The sequence below is a fragment of the Sorex fumeus genome, unplaced genomic scaffold (genome assembly GCF_029834395.1).
Source record: "Sorex fumeus unplaced genomic scaffold, SorFum_2.1 ptg000006l, whole genome shotgun sequence".
NCBI classification, from domain to species: domain Eukaryota; kingdom Metazoa; phylum Chordata; class Mammalia; order Eulipotyphla; family Soricidae; genus Sorex; species Sorex fumeus.
In genome coordinates this window covers 41,337,116-41,360,583 of record NW_026606063.1, presented here as the reverse complement: position 1 = coordinate 41,360,583, position 23,468 = coordinate 41,337,116, and the positions used below count along the sequence as shown (strand labels likewise).

Below are 23,468 nucleotides of genomic sequence, written 5' to 3'. Positions count from 1 at the left end.
TAGTGTTATCCTGGTGAGTTTTCCCTGTGCAGTTCCCCTGCCCCACAGAGGGCCTCAGAAACTGCAGGCACCCCTGGACCACACTGTGAAGTCACTGTGGCTGATCAGCTCAGCCGCTCTCTCGTTTGGCAGGACCTGTTGGATGACCTGAAGTCAGAACTGAGCGGCAACTTCGAGCAGGTGATCCTGGGCATGATGACCCCCACGGTGCTGTATGATGTGCAGGAGCTGCGCAAGGCCATGAAGGTGAGACTCCTACCGGCATGCTGTGTGTGTGTGCTTGGTCTGTCCTGCCCCTCGGACAGGCTTTCTCAAGGTGCTGGGGCAAAGGCCTCCTGGGAGGAGGAGAAGCAGCTCCAAGAGAAAGATTTCCTCTCATTGAGGACTGCTTGAAAACAAGACCTTGCATTACAGCCATTGCAGCTGAGAAATTGTTTCCCCAAATCTATGAGATAGATCATTTTCTCATTCCTGTAATGCCAGAGGGAGGGAATGATGATTATTGTGCCTTGGGGGCAGCTCCGGAAACATCTTTGCCAAATTAACTACTTCTGAGATAGGAAACTTTGTGATAGACGCATTGCTAGAGACTCAGAACTGGTCCGAAAGGGTTCTCTGCTTCCCTGGCTACCAGGCATAGTGTGCCCACACTCAGGTCCCTGATTGCCAAGAACTAAGTTCTTATACCATCACCCTCTTCAGTCATGTCAGAAAATACAGAGCCATATACAAGTTTCTTTGCGGTGCTTTTGGGAAAATAGAGTTCACTAATAACCTTCACAAGAGAATTCTGTCCTTTAAGGGAAGAGAATAGGAAGCTGAAGAAGCCCTCAGAGAGCAGAAATTGCCCCTAACCTGGTTTCCTAACCGATGCGGAAAAACAGCATCTCAAAGCCAACTGATGCTAATATTTACTGGCAAACATGATGGGAGTTTGGGCAGGATCATTAAATACTAGTAGATCTTAGGCTTGCTCTTCCAAGTGTTCTCACTTGAACATGTATCTGGTTTGCTGCGTCTGTGTTTTTTTGCCTGCCTGTTTTCACTCTGGAGAAGCCTGTGTTCTGTCTTCAGCACACACTTCTCCCTTTCTCCCCCATCATATCTTTCTAAATAAGTTTCAGTAAAAAACTAGCTTGCTTCACACACACACACACACACACACACACACACACACACACACACACACACATCTAAACCAAAAAGAAAAAAAAAACCACAAACAGCTTTTGTTGCTAAAATTCAGTGAGTTTTCTTCCTTTTCTGCAGACTCCCAACTGTCTTCCTTGGGTGTGTGGGACTCAGTTTTGTCAACTGGCTCCTAACGTCCTTTCCTCTGGGTTTTAGGGAGCTGGCACAGATGAAGGCTGCCTGATTGAGATCCTGGCTTCACGGTCAACTGAGGAGATTCAGCGCATTAACCAGACCTACCAGCTGCGTAAGTAGCACCTCAGGGTGGATGTTTCCTTGTCATCTGAGATTGATAGTTACCTACTGGATCAACTTTAGGCATTGAAACATTGGCCATAATGAGTCCTCTATTGCAGACTCTTCCTATGAGGCAGGTTCGTATCTAGGCAATGACTATCAGCTTCTTGAGATGTCTGAGGTAAAGATCTTAGTCTGATGAGGCAACCCAGGGCAATGTCTTCTTCTCCAAGTGTGTCTGTTATCAAGTAGAGAATCCACAATGCTTGTGGGGAAATGGCAGTAGCATGTTAATGTAGCATGTTAATCTTAGGTCCCTGGGAATGGCCTCGAGGGGTTCTCCTTGCACCATGTCACCTTTAGGACAAACACATGTGCAGTCAGAACCTAAGAGCAAGAACTGCAGTTTAAGGGCCAGGAACACCTCAGCCTGATGAGAACGACAAACTCAACTCAACTTGAGCATTTGACCAGAGTTTTAGTTTTGGAAAAACCGTGAATGGGGTGGGGGGAAAATGGCCCAGGTGAGCTGCTTTGGCCAACAGGCTGGTTCCAGAGAGGACAGAAGGTTCTTCAATGTGTTAGGCAGGATGTGATTCTGATGCTGTGAATTTTCTCTTGCTAGAATATGGGCGGAGCCTGGAAGATGACATTCGCTCGGACACATCTTTCATGTTCCAGCGGGTGCTGGTGTCTCTGTGTGCTGTGAGTATTTGCTCCCCCAGTTGGTTGGCTGTTCTGAAGGGGGTGGGGGGGATACTGAAGTGCCCATTCTGTATCCCCTTTCCAGCCTTCTCATTATTTCAGCTGACCAAATGGTGCCTGTTCCCAGGTCTTGTTCTTAGGTCTCTTTTTTCATCCATCCTTTATCATTTATACCTGCCAAGTACTGCAGACAGGCTCGATTTGCATAAGAGCATTGAGGGTTAGGAAGATGGCGATTTGGGGCTGTCAGCGCTGGTGCATCAGGTACAGAGGTTGCTAAGGAGCAGTAGGAGAGACGTAGAGTAGAGGGAAGGTTTGAGGAGGGATTTTGGTTGTGGGGCAAAGGAAAGCCTTTGTGGCCAACCGGACCTGGAGTCTTGGTAGGGTCTCAAGAGGCAGGGGGGTGCGGGGGTGCTCTCCAGGCAGGAAACATGGAGGCGTTGAGGGAACCATTGGTTGAGCAACTGCATTGGACATCTGTGATGGAAGTGGGGGAGGAGACAGGAAGAGGAGCTGGGATCTTGCTGGAGAGCAGATGGGAGCTGCTGGAGGCTTGGCAGTGCATTCCCAGGCCACTGCTGCAATGGTGATGTTGACGCTTAAAGTGGATTGAACTGGAGACTGAGAGACCAGGTCTCAGAATGAAGCAGGGCTAGGCTAGTGCGGCAGCAGATGTGCCAGAAAAGCAGATGAGCACACGGGTAGTTCCTGCAGTTCTGAGTTTCCTCATTAGCCCTCCCCTCCCCACTGAGATTGAGGCTCTTTTTTTCCCTCCCTTTTGGGTCTTCCTTTCTTTCTTTCTTCCTTTCTTTCTTTCTTTCTTTCGTTTTCTTTTTTTTTTTTTTTTGCTTTTTGGGTCACACCCAGCAATGCTCAGGGGTTGCTCCTGTCTCTGCACTCAGGAATTACCCCTGGCGGTGCTGGGGGGGGGGGGGGAGGGGAGGTCATATGGGATGCTGGGAACCGAACCCGGGCCAGCCGTGTGCAAGGCAAATGCCCTACCCACTAAGCTATTGCTCCAGCCCCTTAGGTGTTTCTTTAAGGAGATTCTGTCATCACCTCTGTTCAGTCCTCCAAGACCTAACCCTGATCTTGTCAACCCCTCAATCCTGCAGTACTACCTGGCCACCTGTCTCTGTTCTGACAACCAAATCCCCATCTCCACGAATCATCTCCAACTCCCTCCTGCTTCTACTCTGATACTGACTTCATAGTGCCCACCCGATTTACCATCCATCATTTCTTTTCCTCCCAGCCCTGCCACATGGCTGAGCATGCTTAGACTGCAGATTACTGAACTAGCATTGAGATAAAAATAGTCAACCCTCCCCTTCTCCACCAGGCCGTCCACCCCAGAGGAGAGTAGCTGCTTTAGTCAGCATCCCTTCCAAGCTTCAGCCCCACCCTCTATGTGAGCTGGTATTAAAGAGACGTTATAGGCATCTCAAAGCCCACTGCTGGTCCCAGAGCCTCTTGATTCACTTCTGTTCCCAGCTCCCATTGGGTGGAATCGATGCATGAGGAGTTGCAGTTAGCAAGGCTGAGTCAGCTTCGAAGACAGGGGTGGGGCGTGGGGCAAGAGGCGGGAGTGGAGGGAGTAGTCATCATTATATTAAGCTTCTCCTTTGATGGCAGAAACACCCACGCAACCCTGGGTGAGCCCCTGGGTGAGCCCCTGCGTGGCTAGCCATAGACAATGATGACCAGCCATGTGCACAGATCTGTGCTCAGATTAGTCACTTGAATAACATACAATGTTCAAAGGACAGCTGTCTTCTCATCCTGGACTCAGCGCCAGCCTTTGTGGCCTTCCAGTCACAGGTTCCTGGATATTTTCAATTAAACGAGTCATCCCTAGTCCCCACAGAACTCATGGATATTCTCTCCCTCTCTTCCTCAGGGTGGCAGAGATCAAGGAAATTTTCTGGATGATGCTCTCCTCAGACAGGATGCCCAGGTGAGGAGAACTGCAGCTCCTTGCTCCTCTCTACCTGTCCGATGGACCCCCTCTACGGAAACCCTCTTTTCTCTCAATGAACATTAGCCCCAAGTTCAGTCCCTTGTATCATGTGATCTTCCCAGCAGTGCTAGGGAGGACCCATGAATATCAAGCTAGGAGTACTGCCTCCAGGAACCACCAGGTGTGGCCCCAAAACAACAACAAATATTCTGAGGATTCAGGGATACAAGATCCCATCCTATACAAGAGATTCAGAAAATTGCCTTCAATCCAGGAAGTTTGAGCAGAAACTACGGAAAACTTTGAAACTCTCAGTGCTAATGTGAATTTTACCTACCTTAAGGTAAAAGAGATCATTTGAGGGCATGTTGGAAGGAACCTTCACAGCCAGGTTAATACCAGATTAAATGAAGAGTTAATGAAAAATTTATTTCTGAAGCATTATATACACAAAGAACTTTTTGGTGAGTTTACTTGGTGCTAGACATCATGTACACTACTTTACACTTTTTCCTTATCGCACATTTATGCAGAAATATTATTACTTCTACTTTTTATTTCTTTTTTGCTTTTTGGGTCACACCTGGCGATGCACAGGGGTTACTCCTGGCTCATGCACTCAGGAATTACTCATGCACACAGGGGTTACTCCTGGCAGTACTCAGGGGACCATGTGGGATGCTGGGAATTGAACCCAGCTCGGCTGCGTGCAAGGCAAACACCCTACCCGCTGTGTTATCACTCCAGCCCCAACTTCTACTTTATGGTTCAGTAACTTGCACAAGGTCACAGAGCTAGTGGAATTGGGCTCTTTTGAACCAGGCAGGTCCATCTGTTTTTTTTTTAAGTCATGCAATTAAGTCAACAAGTATTTTAGGCTCTTTAAGAAGCACAATTCTCCTTAGCAGTGATCTGGGGGAAAGTTGCTTCCAAATAAGTTTGGGCTGGGAAAGCTGGACAGAAGCAGATGAGCTCAGATTAGGACTTTCCTGGTCTTTGAAAGTCATATCAAGAGGCAGGAATTTAAGAGCAACCCCAGACATGGTTTCCGGTGCCTCCAGCGTCAGTGTTGGCTGGAGACAGAGGAGAACGGCAGTGACAGGCTGCTCAGAGGATCTGTGTCCTCGCCTCTCTCACTCTGATCTTAGAAATTCTGCTCCACGATCCTCCCAGGAGGGGAGATGCATGTTGAAAGTAGACTATGGACTGAACATGTTTGCCACTCGATGCCTCTTTTGCAGACCACAACACCCAAAAGGAGAGAGAGAACACAAGGGATCGCCCTGCCACAGAGGCAGGGTGGGATGGGAGGGATGGGGGTGGGAGGGATATTATCCATGGTGGTGGAAAATGGGCGCTGGTGGAGGGATGGGTATTTGATCATTGTATAATCGAAACCCAAGCACAAAAAATTGTAAATCTAAAAAAAAAAAAAAAGATGACTTAAAAAAAATCTGCAAAGCAAAGCAAATTTAAAAAAAAAAGAAATTCTGCTCCACTAGAAACCATTCCCAGAGTCTAAGCTGAGTCTGGGCCATGTGCTGGCTGTCACATCCCCTGGTATTCTGTATGTACCTATAAAGGCTGTACAGGGGGCTGGACTGATATCACAGCGGGTAGAGTGTTTGCCTTGCACGCGGACGACCCAGGTTGATTCCCAGCATCCCTTATGGTCGCCCAAGCACCACCAGAAGTAATTCCTTAATGCAGAGCCAGGAGCACCCCTGTGCATGTGCATCACCGGGTGTGGCCCAAAAAGCAAAAAAAAAAAAAAAAAAAGGAAGGCTGTACAGTTGGAGGGATTGGGATTTGGCCAGTTGTTGGGGTGCTGTGTGATGTTGGGGATCAAACTCAAGGCCTCCTACATTCTATCTGTTCTACCATTTGAGCCATAGTCTTAGTCTTGATAACTGAATTTTTAAGGTTTTGTTTGGGGGTTAGACACAGCAATGTTCAGACTTTTCCACTGATTCTGTACTCAGGGATCACTGCTGGCATTTCCCAAAGCACCATATGTGGTGTCAAGGATCAAACTGGGGTTGGCCAGTTTGATCCCATCTTAACTATTTCTATAGCTCTTGAAGTTTTAAAAAAAATTAAGAGTTGTCCTGTAGGAATGAGGTGCTGTGAACAATAGTTCTAATTTGTCAGTAATACAGAATGAATTTCTTTATAGTTATCTGATTGGAGAATTAATAGTTCCTAGTGAGTGCAGACTCTACTGTAAGTCTTGCTGCTTTGCACAAATCATTGATCACTCAAGAAAAGTATGGTTCAATAGAATGTGCCTAATACTGTCTAACGTTGGAGACACACTTGCCTCATCTGGCCACTTGCATCACAATATGGTTAATATGACTCAGTTGAATTTTAATTTTATTTACATTTCAAACAGCCACTTAAGATTAGTGGTTACTATTCGCGACCACCCATGACAAGGATATTTCTTTAAGCTCATAAGGTGGAACCTTGTAGTAGCATGTCAGCAGCTGTTGTTGTGTGGTCTAACCCTCTGGGAGAGAGTACAGGGTCCCAGTAGTCTTATACATGCAGAAAAATCTTCAGACATTTCCACATCTGGACAGCCTCTTTTCTACCCCTATCACTGGCAAATAAAGCTAAGCCATGCACCTCTTTCAAGTTCTGGAAATACTTGCATATGTACAGGCACTGTGACTTCATGTGATTTTGTGGGGTCTCTAATTTGTGCTTTGTTTGGCTCTAGGACCTGTATGAGGCTGGAGAGAAGAAATGGGGGACTGATGAGGTGAAATTTCTAACTGTCCTCTGTTCTCGGAATCGAAATCATCTATTGCATGGTAAGGCACTTGCTTCACCTTCTAAAGTGAATATTGGAAAAAGAGTGAAAGCTATATGGCACAGAATTAATAGGGAATCTTTTCCCCTTGTCTTGACACAGATATATGATTGTTGAATGTCTTAGAGGGCTTATTTTGGAAATGTGTAAGTGCAGTAATGTGCATAACCAACATTTCTGAAAGAGCAATTGTGAATAATTAGCAAATGAACAATTTGTTGTACCAGTTTGATATTTCTGTTTATAGGAAATCAACCTTTCTAGTTATTTTTTTTCTTTCTAAAGCAGTCCCACTGAAATCTAGTCACATAAAAAAAATCAGCAAGTGATAAAATAGAAATATTGGTTGACACTTATTCCTATTTAACATCCAAGTTGTAAAGCTATTAGAAGTGATTTCTGTAGGGGTTATATTGCAGAAGATGAATAGTGGATAATTACACATTTTATGCCCTGTGTGTAATGTTTCTAATTTGCCACTGATAATATTAGACTTTGTAATGGGTTTTTAACTTCCTGGAGAAGACGATGCTAGGCATTTGTTGAATATTCGTGGTCAGGTTTATTTTATTTTTGTAAACAGAAATAAGAGTTTAATAAGATATTTCATCTTTTATGTAAGCTCTTTAGATTTTATGCCGTCTCCTAATTTTGTAAACTCACAGTGCCCTTATGATGACACACAATTTACAAAACTTGTGGGAAATTTGAGAATTAGTTTGCTAAATTAAGCATATAAAGTAATTGAAAAGTGCACCCCATTTTAGAAGTTGCTATTTTTCAGATATCTCACATTGTCAAGAAATGGGTGATTGCTTCTGTGCTGCCATTAGATACGCCAACTTCTGACTCAGCTCCTCATTTCTTTGCCTTTCCTTGCCTGGCTCTATCAATAATAATACAGATCTCTCTCTGGTGAGACTTGCCAAGAACTGCAGGTCCTCAGAAGTTGAGTCAGTGCAAATACATTTCCAATTATTTTTGCTTCCTGGCATAAGTAAAAAAACAAAAACAAACAAACAAACAAAAACCCCAAGAATTGGACAATTAGAAAATTAAATTTATCTTAAGCCCCATTTGGATAAGTAAAATTTCATAGCTTTCTTACCAACCACTAGTAAGAGTGATAATGTACAGTAGCGAAGGTGTTGTGAATAATTATCTCCTAGCAGTAGTGCTGAACATGCTAGAAGGGTTGTTTTTTTCCAGCGGAACAACCACGATTTCCCCTACTTTACAGTGAAACTGATGCTTAGAAAGTGTGTTAACTGAAGTTTTCGCCCTTTCTCCTTTTCTCCTTTTGTGGGTGCAATTACCAGGGTCGCACACATTCTATTACTATGTTTGTGGAGGTCTCACACTAGATTGTGGTCATACTCTTAATTATGTACACTGGAGATAACATACTTTCCCCCCTTTTTTAATTAAATCTCCATAAATTACAAAGATAATGAGTTTCAGGCATATATTATTTCAATTTTAATCCCTTCACCAATGCCCATTACCCTTCACCAATGTCGCCAGTTTCCCTCCCACCCTCCAGCCTGTCTCTGTGGCAGGCACTTTTCCCCTCCCCCATTGTCCTAGAGTTCCCTTCCCTAACTTATCCCCTTTACCACCCCCTTTTTTGGGGTTTCACACCCGGCGATGCACAGGGGTTACTCCTGGCTCTGCACTCAGGAATTACTCCCAGTGGTGCTGGGGGGACCATATGGGATGCTGTGTGCAAGGCAAATGCCCTACCTGCTGTGCTATCACTCCAACCCCCTCCCCATTCCCCTGCCCCAGTGTCAACCTTCCTATGAAGATCAGTTCTCCTTTTCTTCATTTCTATTGTCATTGGGCATTTGATATTCCCCTACAAGGTTTCTTTATATCCCACATATGAGAGAGATCATTCTGAGTCTGTGCTCTCCTTCTGGCTGATTTCACACAACAATGATACCCTCCAAATCCATCCATGTTGCAGGAAATTTTATGACTTTAACTTCTCTTAAATCTGTGTAGTATTCCACTGTATATATGTACCATAGTTTCATTACCCAATCATCTATTCATGGGCATTTGGGTTATTTACATATTTTGGCTATTGTATTTGGCTATGTTCATTGTACTGCAGTGAACATAGGAGTGCAGATGTCTTTTCTACTTTGTGTTTTTGGTCCCTTGGGGTATATTCCCAGGAATGGAATTGCTGGATGGCATGGAAGGTCAATTCCTAGGGTTTTGAAGAATGTCCATGTTGTCTTCCAAAAAGGCTGAACCAGTCAATATTCTTACCAGCAGTGAATGAGGTTCCCTTCCCCCCCCCCCCACATCCTTGCCAACACTGATTGTTGTGATCACACATCAGGCATTCTAAATGCTGCCAGTGCTACCAGGACTGAATTAGGCATGTGAATGATGCTGGGAATAGAACTCTCAGCCTCTTGGTTAGAAGGCAAATGCTCCACCACTGATTCATCCCTGGGCCTCAATGAGAGATTTTTTTTTATTCAATCAATATTCACTGACTCCAGCATAAGAGGAAATAGCATGAAATGAAATGAGAGGAAAAATGAAAATACTAGTGGTTCACTGAATTGCAGGGAATCCTAAGAAACTCTAAAAAGAACTAAAATTGAGACAGTTCTGGGCATCTCAGTAGAAGGGAATCATGGATTTATGTGTAAGGCAGGGCTGCCGAAAGACTGCATTTCAAATGCTAGTTCTTGAATTGGGATATAGCTCAGTGGTAGGGTACTTGTTGTGAGTGTGGGTATATGAGGCCCTGGGTTCAATCCCTGACATTGCAACAAACAAAAATATAGCAGTTCTTATGCTATTTAGACGAACTGACTTACCAACTCTGAGAGTGACAGCCAGAACGTTAGCATGTTTCTGAGATGTTTTGGGGGTGGATGCAGGTGGGCTTTGGGTCACACCGGTCTGTGCTCAGTGGCTATTTTTGGCTTTGTGTGCTCAGGAGTGACCCCTGGAGGTATATGGGGGACTATCTGTGGCCTTTGTGATTCTTAATGTTTGCTAACATTAAAGTGAACTCTCTATATGGCCATCTCTATGATTTACTTAATTAAAAATTCTCCTAGGAGTGGCAGGGAGATGGCTCAAAGGGCTGGAGCACATGCTTTGCATTTGGGATTGGGTTTGATCTATGGTACCTCATGATCCCTTAGCATTGCTGTGGTCCAGGAAAAGAAAATGAAACAAAACAAAAAAACAGATGGGAGAAAAGTCTTTAAAAGGGCTCTAGAAGGAAGCATCAAGAAAGGAAAACATGTTCATCATATGAAAAAATGCTTGGCAAAAACTAAAAATATTATAATATGTTGTAGACCATTATAAGATGCAACCAGCTGTTATTAGACATAACTTGTTTTGAAGAGATTGAGTTACTCTAGTTTTGACTTACAGGTTATTGCCACAGTCTAAATTATAAATAAATTGTTTCCTTATTAAGGAATAATGAGAAAAGCAAGAAAATCTCTGTTCAGTGTTGTAAAAAATCTTTAGGGGCAGACAGGGGGGCCCCGACGGCTCTCCCCCTCACTGCCCGCATTCGGGGTGGGCCCAGGCCGCTCACCCAACTGGGGTGGCCCAGGCCATGGGCAGACAGTGGACGAAACGAGGGCCAGGCCGGTCGATTGATCAGTTGCCATTTATTCCATTCTCCCAACGCGCCTACCCCAGTCTCTCTGAGCCTCCTATTCTGGTCTCACACTGCCCCTTATTCCCGCCGCCGTCTCTTCCTATCTCTGCCACTTATCTATCCGCGCTCCATCTTGCAGCCTGGGCTCTCTCTCTCTCTCTCTCTCTCTCTCTCTCTCTCTCTCTCTCTCTCTCTCTCTCTCTCCATGTGCCTGCTCCTATATTCTTCTTCTACATTCTTCTCTCTCTGTCCCCCTTGCTAACCTCTCCGTGATCCATCTTGCAGTCCTGCGCTCTCTCTCATTCTCCAACTCTCTTGCCTTTCCAACTCCCCAGGACTCTGGGCTGACACTGCACCCAGTCAGGTAGCCAAATAAACGTAAGAAAGCCCTTCCTGAGGGCCCACCAAGTTCAAAGAGAACACCACCTAAAAGATATTCCAAAGCCCCAGGCAAAATACCTCTTAAGGTGTTTTTCTCCTTTCCTCAGTCCAATAACTCTATCAACATCTTAATACTGTTATTTTTGTATGGACACAGTAAGATACCATTGAGGCTTGTAGAGCAGCTCTCCTGGAAACATCTTGCCACAGACTCAGACTACAGTGCTCAGGCCAGATTAATCATTCCTAACCCTAGCAGGTTCAAATCTAGTTATTACTTTTTGATTCATGACAGCATTTGTCCATGACCAAGCTCCTAACTTACAGTTAAGCATTATGGCGCTTTGGCCAGGGTAGCACATAGCTTACCGCTTGCCCTGGTTCCATCCAGTCTCTCATCGGGACCCTGCTTTTGGGGGCGCTAGGAAGTAAGGGCAGCTGAGGCTTAGGTGAGAGAACAGATGCCCAGGAGGGAAATATCACTGAGAGTCACGTCACAAAAGCATAGCATATACTGTCTTCTTGTATCCATACAAAAAGGACATTGCTCTGAATAAACTATTCAAAGGACTTAGGGAGAAGAGAAAAACAATATTTACAAGTTAACAGAGCACAAAGAAAGAAGTTACAAATAAACACAGAGGAATGGGAGCACTGTGATGGGAGGCAACCCAATAAACCTAAACTACTTGAGGCTATGCAGGAAGGACAAAACAGTGTTATCCTACACAGTGTGAGAAAACAGGGTCGAGGTTAGGGAATAAACTTGCCTGACATCCTGAGGGGTCCCTTCTTTCTCCTTGCCTCAGGAGATTCCACTCATCAAAGTCCTCTTGGGTTCCCACCCACATGCTAATCAGCTTCCTCCTGAAATGTGCCAAAGAATAAATGGTGCCTAGGTAAAAGATGCTCAGTCTCTCCATGAATTCTAATTGTTCTGTTCTTTTATTATTTACAATTCTGTTTGTAATTGTAGTGTTTGATGAATACAGAAGAATTTCGAAGAAGGATATTGAAGAGAGCATTAAATCTGAAACATCTGGTAGCTTTGAAGATGCTCTGTTGGCTATCGGTAAGCTAGCCAGGATGGGAATAGAGAAACAGTTATCTATAGATTTTCTCCTTGTTATCCATTTGCTATAAGGAGATGTAGACTGTTTTTAGGGATACAAACAACGACAACAACTTAAATGTGTTTTAAATGGTGTGTGGTTTAAATTTTGGGACATGGCATATCTCAGAACTTTAAGTAAGAAATAAAATATACTACCTAATTATTATGATACCACATGACTATGTATTTTTATATCTTCTGTGCCTTTATTTCTTAGTATATAGGAAAGATAACCCTAGAATTGCAATCTATGAACAATTATAAATAACTATTATATACGATAGAGGGTGACTATTTTGAAAGCATATGCTGTCTTTAACAGCCCTTATCAATGGCTTTTCCGGAACTGATGCTACATTGAAAATGTTTTCCATTTGTGAAAATGCTTTCAGCATAGCTTTTGTTCACTCAACATTGCTTGGCTAAAATTTTTCTGGAAAAGCAATTAAGAGATGGTATGTCATACTTGTAGTACAGAGAGAATGGCTATTGCTTTTTTTCATAGATTTTATCTGCATTCTATTAATTTCTTTTCCCCCTCTTTACAGTAAAGTGCATGAGGAACAAACCTGCATATTTTGCTGAAAGGCTTTATAAATCTATGAAGGTAAATTACCTCATTTTTAAGTGTCTAAATGTCTTGTACATATGTTGTGTGCACCTTTATTTGCTAACAGACCCACCCAAGTTTCAACCTGAACTATTCATCTCAATCAAAGATTTTATTGATTTCCTGCTAGTGATTGTCTGAGATCATATTTATTATGTACTCATAATGTGCCATCACTGTTACTAGTATAGCACAGCATAGGGTGTTTGCCTTACATGCAGCTGGCCCGGCCGACCCGGGTTCGATTTCTCCGCCCCTCTCAGAGAGCCCAGCAAGCTACCGAGAGTATCTTGCCTGAATGGCAAAGCCTGGCAAGCTACCCGTGATGTATTCGATATGCCAAACACAGTAACAACAAGTCTCACAATGGAGATGTTACTGGGCCTGCTCGAGCAAATCGATGAACAACAGGAGGACAGTGCTACAGTGCTACAGAATAATTTTACCCCAGAATAGCCTGAGGGACAGACATATTAATTCCAATTTTCAAGATTCAAAAAAATTGAGACACAAAAATACCCACAGTTTTTTTTCCACAGTCCTCAGTGAGAGAGAACTAATGTACAGGGAAGTGTGTTTTTAGAATGCCAACTCTTAATCATACATTGTACTCTACAAATTCTTTTGCTGGAAACCACAGGAGATACAGAAAAGACTAAAATGCAGTCCTAACTCTTGAAGAACTTATAGCCTTGAGGATAAGTCAGTGGTGTGTAAAACACCAAGTAGAACAAAAGAAAATATAAAAAGCACCAAGAAGAGGGCCATAGCAATAGTACAGTGGGAGGGGTGCTTGCCTTACTCACAGCAAACCCGGGTTCAATGCCCAGCATCCCATATGGTTCCCCATCAGATGCGGTTCCTGAGGTTTCCTGAAGACAGAGTCAGGTGTAACCCCTGAGCATCACCGGTTGTGGCCTAAAAAACAATAACAACCAAATAACATCAAGAAGAACAAAACAAAATAAAATGTAGCTGATGATTCAAAGTTATAGCATTAAAGAGGCTAAGATATTTTTCCCCAATATTTTTTGGTGGAGAAGGATCATAAAAAACATAAAAGAAAGTTGAGTGGGACCTTAAAGGAAATATTCCATCAGTGGATTTTAGAAGCATGGAAGGATGGCAAGGATGGGGATTAGAGACAGACATTGGTGTGTGGGAAGGAATCACTGAACACAGCCTATGTCTCTACATGCAGAGTAGTTTCCTCTGATCAGAAAATGGGGTTGAGAAGATAACATGAAGAGAGACTTGAGTATCATGCAGAGGACTGAAAATATCCTAAAAGTCTAAGGTTGTACACAAAAAACATCATCAGGAGGGCCACCCATTGCCTTGCCTTGGTAGATGGGAGTGAGCATCTCAAGAACCAAGGAGGCTTTCATATGTGGGATCTTGCTTTCTTCCTTAGGGCCTGGGAACGGATGATAGCACCCTCATCAGAGTGATGGTTTCTCGAGCAGAGATTGATATGCTGGACATTCGGGCAAACTTCAAGAGGATGTATGGCAAATCTCTGTACTCCTTCATCAAGGTGAGGACAGGGCCTGCCTTGGCCCAGGGGACAGCGCTGATGAAAGAATGGGGCACGGACCTAGGTATTTAGGCACTTCTTGTCCTCTCCTTCTTGGAAGATACCATTCACTTTGAAAGATGCTCATGTCATTCAGATATTTCCAGTTTCTCTCCTTTCACATTTGCTGGCTAGGAAGCTGGAAATATTTGCCCTCTAAATACAGTAATTATTTCATGTTAATCCCAGAGAAAGAGTTTAATGAATACTTTGAAGAGCACAATTTTCATGTGTCAGTTTACAGTGTAAGATTAGCATCCGAATCAGTCACCCGGAACTGAGCCCACGCCTGCAAAGATCTGCTGAAAATATGGGCAAGCATGTCTGTTACCCTCAAAGGCTGTTCCTTCCTGGCGCTGGAAATATGGGTATCCTAAGATGGCACGGGAATGCTAAGAAATGATTCACACGCCTGACAGTCCCTCCTTACTGGCATTTTGCTTCTGGAGGAAGCCAGGGGTGGGGAGGAGCTCAGGAATATGAAGCCTAGACCCCTTACCCTAGAAGCTGGTTTTGTTGCTCAAAGAATTCCAAATCAGGACTTGAATGAAATATTCTCAGTCCTACTTAGAGGGTTTTTGTTTGGCTTTGCTTTGCTTTGGGTTTCTTTGGCATTGGGGCCACACCCTAAGGTGCTTAGGATTTATTTCTGCGTTCAGAGATCACTCCTGGTGGAGTTTGGGGACCATATGCTGTTTTTAGGCCCCTATAATTTGTTTTGATTATTTTAGGCCTTACCTAGCAGTGCTCTGGACTTACTTGTGACTCTGTGCTCAGCAATCTCTCCTGGCATGACTTGGGGGACTCTATGGGGTGCTGGGGATGAACCTGGCTGGTCATGTGCAAGGCAAGAGTATTGTCAGTTGTACTGTATCTTCAGCCTCTATAATATTTGTCTATTTTTTTTGGAGGGGCACATCCAGCTGTGCTTAGAACTTAACTCTGGCCTCTGTACTCAGGAATCACTCCTGGTGGGGTATAGGGAACTGCAGGCTGGGCCAGGGATTTGAATCAAGGTCAGCTGCATGTAAGGCTAGGGTCTTATCCCCTGTACTATCTCTCTGGCTCAGGAATTTCTTTATGGAAAATAAAATAAGAGTGCACTAATCCATAGAAAGGGATAAAATAATTGCAAATGATATATCTAACAAGGATTTACTATTCAGAATATATAAACAACTCCTATAGCTTAATAACAAAGAGGCAACCAACACCAATTTAAAAAAATACAAAAGATTTGAATAGGCATTTTTCCAACAATAATATACAAATTACCAGTAAGCACACAAAAAGGTTCTAACATCATTTAGAAAGTTCAAATGAAAACCACATCCTATATGTGTGTGTGTGTATGTGTATGTATGTATGTATATATATATATACACACACACATATATGTATATTATACATTATAGGGCTGGAGCAATAGCACAGCGGTAGGATGTTTGCGCGCAGCCAGCCTGGCAGAGCTGGGTTTGATTCCTCTGCTGCTCTTGGAGAGCCCGGCAAACTACCAAGAGTATCTTGCCCATATGCCAAACACAGTAACAACAAGTCTCAAAATGGAGATGTTACTGGGCCCGCTCGAGCAAATCGATGAACAATGGGAGGACAGTGTTTGTTTGTATATTTACACCATTATAGGACAAATACTGGGCACTAGAGTAATAGTACAGGGGCTGGAGCAATAGCACAGCAGGTAGGGCGTTTGCCTTGCACACGGCTGACCCGGGTTTGAATCCCAGCATCCCATTTGGTCCCCTGAGCACCACCAGGAGTAATTCCTGAGTGAAGAGCCAGGAGTATCCCCTGCCTGAGCATCGCCGGGAGTGACCAAAAAAAGCAGAAAAAAAAAACAACAACAGAGTAATAGTACAGTGGGTAAGGAGTTTGCCGTGCACACCTCCAGCTGGCTCAGTTTTAATTCATGTATGTGTGTATGTGTGTGTGTGTGTGTGTGTGTGTGTGTGTGTGAGAGAGAGAGAGAGAGAGAGAGAGAGAGAGAGAGAGAGAGAGAATAGGACCAGAGAGATAATATGGGAGGTAAGTTTCCTGCCTTGCATGCAGTAGATCCCACCAGTTCTATTCCCACACTGCATATGGTCCCCTGAGCACTGCTAGTGGTCACTCCTGAGATCCAAAATAATCCCTGAACACACCATTGTGACCCAAGCCTACTCCCCGCAAAAGGAAAAAATGATTTAAAAAACGAGGATGTGAATAAATTGGAACCTTGTGTGTTACTGGTGTGAATGTAAATGATGCAGCCATTGTGGAACTAGAGTGGCACGTCCTCAAAAAAAAAAAAGTTAAGCATAGAATTACCATATGATCCAGTAACTCCACTCCCAGGTATATACTCAAAAAGAAATAAGAGGGACTCTGATACTTGTTGGAATACTGATGAAAAGATTATTCACGACAGAAGTGGAAACAACTTGTCCATCAACAGCTGATGCATAAATGTAATGCAGTTTATATATTTAACCACATTATATATAATATCCCTCTCGGAGAGCCCGGCAAGCTACCGAGAGTATCCTGCCTGCACGGCAGAGCCTGGCAAGCTCCTCGTGGCATATTCGATATGTCAAAAACAGTAACAACAAGTCTCACAATGGAGATGTTACTAGTGCCCACTCAAGCAAATCGATGAACAATGGGAGGACAGTGCTACAGTGCTAGATATAATATATATGTTTTATATAATGCATGCTGGAGCAATAGCACAGCGGGTAGGGCGTTAGCCTTACACGCGACCAACATGGCCGACCCGAGTTCGATTCCTCCGAACCCGAGTTCGATTCCTCCGCCCCTCTCGGAGAGCCCGGCAAGCTACCGAGAGTATTCGATATGCCAGACACAGTAACAACAAAGTCTCCAATGGAGACGTTACTGGGCCCGCTCGAGCAAATCGACGATCAACGGGAGGGCCTTTACCTTTTACCTTTACCTTATAATGCATGCATGTATTGTATATAATATACTTATTTAAATATATAAAAATAGAATGCAGTTCCTGATACCTGACTGAACCCTGGCAACGTGTCAAGTAAAATCAAGCCAACATTAAAGGACAAATACTGGGGCCAGAGCAATAGTACAGTGGGTAGAGAGCTTGCCTTGCACACAGCTGGCCCAGTTTTAATCCACAGCATCCCATATAGTTCCCCAAGCCCACCAGGAGTGATCCCTGAGCAACGAACCAGGATTAAACCCTGAACCCTGCCAGATGTGGCCCCCAACAAAAATTCCCAGTACCCCATATGGTCCCCCAAGACCTTCCAGGAGTGATCCTGGAGCACCAAGCCAGGAGTAAAAAACTTTTTTAAAAAAGGGTTAGATGAAAGAGTATTTCACAAAATCAAAAGAAAGCAGGAGCTGTACTTTTAGTAAAAAAGAAGAATTTCCAGAGAAAGAAGTATTGAATAGGAGAAAGTAGATCATTTTATCTTCATCAAGTTACAATTTACAAGAAAGATTGAACTGCATGAAATGTTAGGTGCCAAATAGTATTTTATTCAAGTAAACAAGTGAGACACTTGATCAGCCAAAAGAAGACATTAATGACATACTCTGCTAAGGAAGAGATTTTTTTTTCTCACATCTTTATTTTTTGGCAGATAAATGAGGCAAAGTATACATCGAAATGATAAGACTCATTTTAATAGCTTTCATGTTAAACTTTGTATGTAGTAGACAGATTTTCTAGTGCCATGAAGGACTAACAAAAAATGAGCTGTCGAGCCCTTAAGACAGAGAGGGAAAGAGAGAGAGAAAGAAAGAGAGAGAGAGAGAGAGAGAGAGAGAGAGAGAGAGAGAGAATGCTGCACAGGTGTAGAGCTCCAGCTCCTGCACCTCATGTCCACCCCAGCCCACTAGGTGTGTGTGTATTCACAAAAATAATGTACGGATTCTCTCCCGCCACGTGCTTCAGTGGCCAAGAGCCGCTTCACTACCCCCGGCCTGCAGCCGCCACCAATAGATGCATGAAGGAGGGAACTGGGCCACCAGGCGGGTTGGTGATCAGTCGCCGGTTATCCCATTCTCCCCACATGCCTATTCAAATCTCACTGAGCGCCCCATTCCAGTCACACACTGCCCTTCATTCCTGGTCTCCTTCTGTCGCCTATGCTGCCGTCCCTGAGCTCAGTCTCACAGCCTTAGTCTAACGCCCAATAACTGGGGGTAGAAACTACTCCAAGTCAGATCAACATATGTTAAGCCCTTCCCTTCTTTCCTGGGAAGCTCTTCTAAGACAAAGATCTCCCCCTGCTAGGAGATTTGCTCTAGGGTGGCATTTCATCCAAGGACATACTTCTTCTTTCCTTAGTTCATAAACATTCATCTTAGATTTACTTCTTAGTAATCTTTCTAATCATTTTGTTGTACACAGTAAGAGATATATTAAGGTTATAGGGTGGCTCTCCTGGGGACATCTCACTATAGATCCCAGACTATAGTCTGTAAGCCAGATTAGTGCTTCCTAGCCCTATCAGGGTCCTTGTCCAGTCATTTCTCTTTGGGTCATGACAGAATTCGTCCACAACCATGCTCTTAACTTATTATACGTTTTATGGCGCTTGGTCTATCCTGTTTCGATGCCAGGGTAGCTTAGAGCTTGCCCTGGGTTCATCCAGTCCCTTCATTGAGACCCTGCTTTGGGGGTATTAAGCACTAATGGCAACTAAGGCTTAAGTCGAGCAAATATGACATGCCCAGGAATTAATATTATTTGGAGTCAGTTAACTCCCAGGTTGCAAAAGCATAGCATTAACTGTCTTTCTGTATACAAAAAGGGCATTGCTGTAAAGGAAAGTATGCAAAGGACATAAGGGAAAGAGAAGAACAATATTTGACTTACAAATACAAAATCCCAGAGTCCTTAAAAGGATTTGACCTTACAAGTCACAGGTTCTGGTTAAGGGAAATGAGTGATTAACAGAGAGAGAAAGCAGAGCACAGAGTAGTTAAAGATGAATAACAAGGAAATGGGAGTGCTTAGGGAGCATTGTGATGGCTACAACCCAATAGCCATCACAATGGCTATTATATATAAACCTAATGTAAACCTAATATAGCTCCTGGCTACAGAGGAGAAAGGATAAGCCAATGTTATACTATAGGTATGGCCCTTTTGACCCCCAAAACAAGCAGGCCTGAGCAACACTGTACTGCCAGCCAGTGGGAATTAACCATGGAAATGTAGCCTGGAGTGGTCCCATCCTGACCCCAGCTTTGCTGGGTTTGACCTCTATTTTATTTTTTTTTTAATTAACTTATTTTTTAAAAATTTTATTAGTGAAACACCATGAGGTATAGTTGTAGACTTACAAATTTTTGTGCTTGGGTTTCAATTATACAATGATCAAATACCCATCGCTCCACCAGTGCCCATTCTCTACCACCAATGATCCCAGTATCCCTCCTATCCCCCATCCCCCCATTCCACCCTGCTTCTGTAGCAGGCTTTTATTCTCTCTCTCCTTTGGGGTGGTGTGGTTTGCAAAAGAGGAATTGAGTGGCAATCATATTCAGTCTATAGTCTACTTTCAGTATGCTTCTCCCATCCTGGGAGGATCCTTCCAACACCCTTTATTTGGTGCTCTCTTCTCTATCTGAGCTCCCTTTTCCCCTAGCATGTGTGGCTGGCCTCCAAGCCATGGAGCAAACCTCCTGGTACTAATCTTGGCCACTCTTGGGTTTTAGTCTCCTATTTTGTTACTTTATGTTCCCCAGACGAATGCATTCTTTCTGTATCTATTCCTCTCTGACTCATTTTGCTTAGCATGATACTTTCCATGTAGTACCACTTGTATGTAAATGTCATGAATTCATCTTTTCTAACAGGTTCATAGTACTCCATTGTGTAGATGTACCAAAGTTTCTTTAACCAGTCATCTGTTCTCGGGCACTCAGGTTTTTTCCAGATTCTGGCTATTGTAAAGAGTGCTGCAATGAACAAACAAGTGCAGATGTCACTTCGACTATACATTTTTGCCTCTCTGGGATATATTCCCAGGAGTGGTATTGCTGGGTCAAATGGGAGCTCAATTTCTGATTTTTCGAGAATCGTCCATACTGTTTTCCAAAAGGGCTGAACCAGTTGGCATTCCCACTAGCAGTGAAGGAGGGTCCCTTTCTCGCCACATCCGTGCCAGCACCGGTTGCTTTTGTTCTGTTGGATGTGGGCCAGTCTCTGTGGTGTGAGATGATATCTCATTGTGGTTTTGATCTGCATCTCCCTGATGATTAATGATGTAGAGCATTTTCTCATGTGCCTTTTTGCCATTCGGATTTTTTTTAAAAAGTTTCTATTCATTTCATTGCCCCATTTTTTTGATGGGGTTGGATGTTTTCTTCTTGTGGAGTTCAACCAGTACTTTATATATCCTTGATATTAACCCCTTGTCGGATGTGTATTGGGTGAATATCCTTTCCCATTCTGTAGACTGTCTTTGTATTTTGGTCACTGTTTCTTTTGAGGTGCAGAAGCTTCTTAGATTAAGATAGTCCCATTTGTCTATCTCTGTTTTCACTTGCTCAGCCAGTGGCGTGACATCTTTGAAGATACCATTAGCTTCTATGTCATAGAGGGTTTTGCCAACTTTATCTTCAGTGTAACTTATGGATTCCAGTCTGATGTTGAGATTGACCTCTATTTTAAATGATGTTAATTGGACTATTAAAATTACATATAGGAATTATAGAATGTTTCTGGAAGCTATGGAGTATTTCTGGGACAGAAGAGCTAGTTCACTCTAAAACCAAACCAAACCAAAACAAAACAGAAGAAATAGCTCAGGGGCTAAGATGCAGACAGGCAACCTCATTTGGTCACCTGAATACTGCCAGAAATTCTTTTGTTTTGGAACCACACCTGGTGATACACAGGGGACCACAGGGTGATGCTCAGGGGACTATATGGGACACCGGGGATTCAGCCTGGGTGGATTGCATTCAAGGCAAGCACCTTATCTCCTCTGGCCTCTGAGCACTGCCAGAAGTACTCCTGAGCGTAGAACAAGAGTACCCCCTGAGTACTGCTAAGTGTGGCCCAACTCCCTCCCTTCAAGAGAAAATACTTAATAATTAATCTAGGAATTTATGGACTGGAGCGATAGCACAGTGGGTAGGGTGTTTGCCTTGCAAGCGGCCAACATGGCCTAGCCGAGTTCGATTCGTCCGCCCCTCTCAGAGAGCCCAGCAACCTACTGAGAGTATCTCGCCCACAGGCAAAGCCTGGCAAGCTATCCGTGATGTATTCGATATGCCAAACACAGTAACAAGTGTCATTATGGAGATGTTACCGGGCCTGCTCGATGAACAACGGGAGGACAGTGACAGGAATTTATATTTTATTAAAATGTATTCCGGATGGGGCCGGAGCGATAGCATAGCGGGTAGGGTGTTTGCCTTGCACACCGCCGACCTAGGTTCGATCCCAGGCATCCCATATGGTCCCCTAAGCACCGCCAGGAGTAATTCCTGAGTGCAGAGCCAGGAATAACCTGAGCATCGCTGGGTGTGATCCAAAAAGCAAAATAAATAAATAAATAAATAAATAAATAATCCACCCCTCTCGGAGAGCCCAGCAAGCTACCGAGAGTATCTCGCTTGCACGGCAGAGCCATGGCAAGCTACCCGTGATGTATTCAATATGCCAAACACAGTAACAAGTGTCACAATGGAGACGTTACTGGGCCTGCTCGAGCAAATCGATGAACAACAGGAGGACCGTGACCCGTGACCTGAATAAAATAAAATAAAATGTATTCTGGATAAATCAAGAAAATGCACAATGCCAGAGATAGAGTGATTGGGGTGCTTGCCCTGCATGCAGCAAACCCAAATTTGATTCCTAGCAGCATATAAGGTCCTCCAGGCCCTGCCAGGAGCAATCCCTTGAATCCCGAGTTCAAGCGCCAGGAGTTAGTCCTGAGCACCACCACAAAATGTAACTATTGTGTGCTTACTGCCTCCTTGTTGATTGTTTATTTCGAAAGGTTGGAAATATGTAAGTGTCCAACAAAGTTATATAATCAAATATATTATTTTACCTGCCTATAATTTTATACTCTATTAAAAATGATTTGGGGCTGCATTATAGCATAAGGGTTAAGTCATTTGCCTTGCACTTGGTTGATCCATGCTCTATCCTGGCACCACATACGGTCCCTGAGCACACCCAGGAGATATCCCTGAGCACAGAGCCAGCAGTAAACCCTGAGCATTTCCAGGTGTGACCCAAAACCAAAGAGAAGTAATGTTTTCTCAGAAAAATTCAATGATCTTAAATGAGGAAATATTCATTATAGTAAATAAAAAAGCAGACTACATTCCATTGCATAAAAATCTATGTGCAAAGGAAAAAGTCTAGAAGGCTTCGCACAAACTAAAATATTCAGAATAGAAATGATCCTGAGCGCCATAGAGAAGCCCCAAGCACCACTAGATGTGGCCCCCAAACTGGAAAGAAAAAAAAATCTCTAGATGGTGGAATTATGACTGATCATTTCTATGTTCTTTTATTACCTGCACTGAAGAAGTGTTACTTTGCAACTAAAAAAAGCGGCAAATTTATTTTTAAAGCCTCTAAGGAAAATCCAGAAAAACTTGAAAAACTTAACTTTGAGCTTCTTGTTCTGCTTTGAAACCCATTTGTCTGATTGTTACTTTGTTTCCTTTGCCCCTAGGGTGATACCTCTGGAGATTACAAGAAAGTCCTGCTCCTTCTCTGTGGAGGAGATGATTAAAATACAGTCTCTGAAGGATGAGAGAATTCCCAACACTTTGAATTTTTTTTTAACTTCATTTTTCTACACTGTTATTAGCATGATCTCAAACTGCTTATTTCCAATTAACACCCACAGATGCCTCCTAGGATATAAACTGTATTATGATTCATCTATAATTAGCCATTACAAGTGCTTTAAAGCTGTACTTGCATTTCAAAGCTTCTAAAACCTAAAAGGAGATTTTAAATAAAAAATAGAAATGTACTTCGTGTGTTTTTTTTTTAACCGATTTTATCCTTATTTGTGTTTCACGGAAGTTGGAACATATTCAGTTCTTTCATGTTTTCTTTTCAGCGAAAGACTATTAAAGTGGAAGATATTTCTAGAATCACTTTTCTTCCCTAATCCATTTTTAAGTTGGATAGTAATTCCCTGATATAAAGTTGTGAGCATCTAATCAGTTAGAATATCATTCAGTTTACTGACTTT

The 23,468-nt window shown here is 43.3% G+C and overlaps 1 protein-coding gene across 1 annotated transcript in view; it reads left to right on the top strand.

Moving 5' to 3' along the window:
* The window catches only part of ANXA4 (annexin A4), a 57,438-nt gene extending 34,180 nt beyond the window's left edge, over window positions 1-23,258 (top strand). The window contains exons 5-13 of the mRNA XM_056125324.1: window positions 133-246; window positions 1,348-1,438; window positions 2,054-2,133; window positions 4,034-4,090; window positions 6,819-6,912; window positions 11,918-12,013; window positions 12,604-12,662; window positions 14,080-14,202; window positions 22,938-23,258. Of these exons, the coding sequence (XP_055981299.1) occupies window positions 133-246; window positions 1,348-1,438; window positions 2,054-2,133; window positions 4,034-4,090; window positions 6,819-6,912; window positions 11,918-12,013; window positions 12,604-12,662; window positions 14,080-14,202; window positions 22,938-22,997 (774 nt within the window). The 3' untranslated portion in view covers window positions 22,998-23,258. The remainder of the gene's footprint in view (window positions 1-132; window positions 247-1,347; window positions 1,439-2,053; window positions 2,134-4,033; window positions 4,091-6,818; window positions 6,913-11,917; window positions 12,014-12,603; window positions 12,663-14,079; window positions 14,203-22,937) is intronic.
* The last annotated feature ends 210 nt before the right edge of the window (window positions 23,259-23,468 follow it).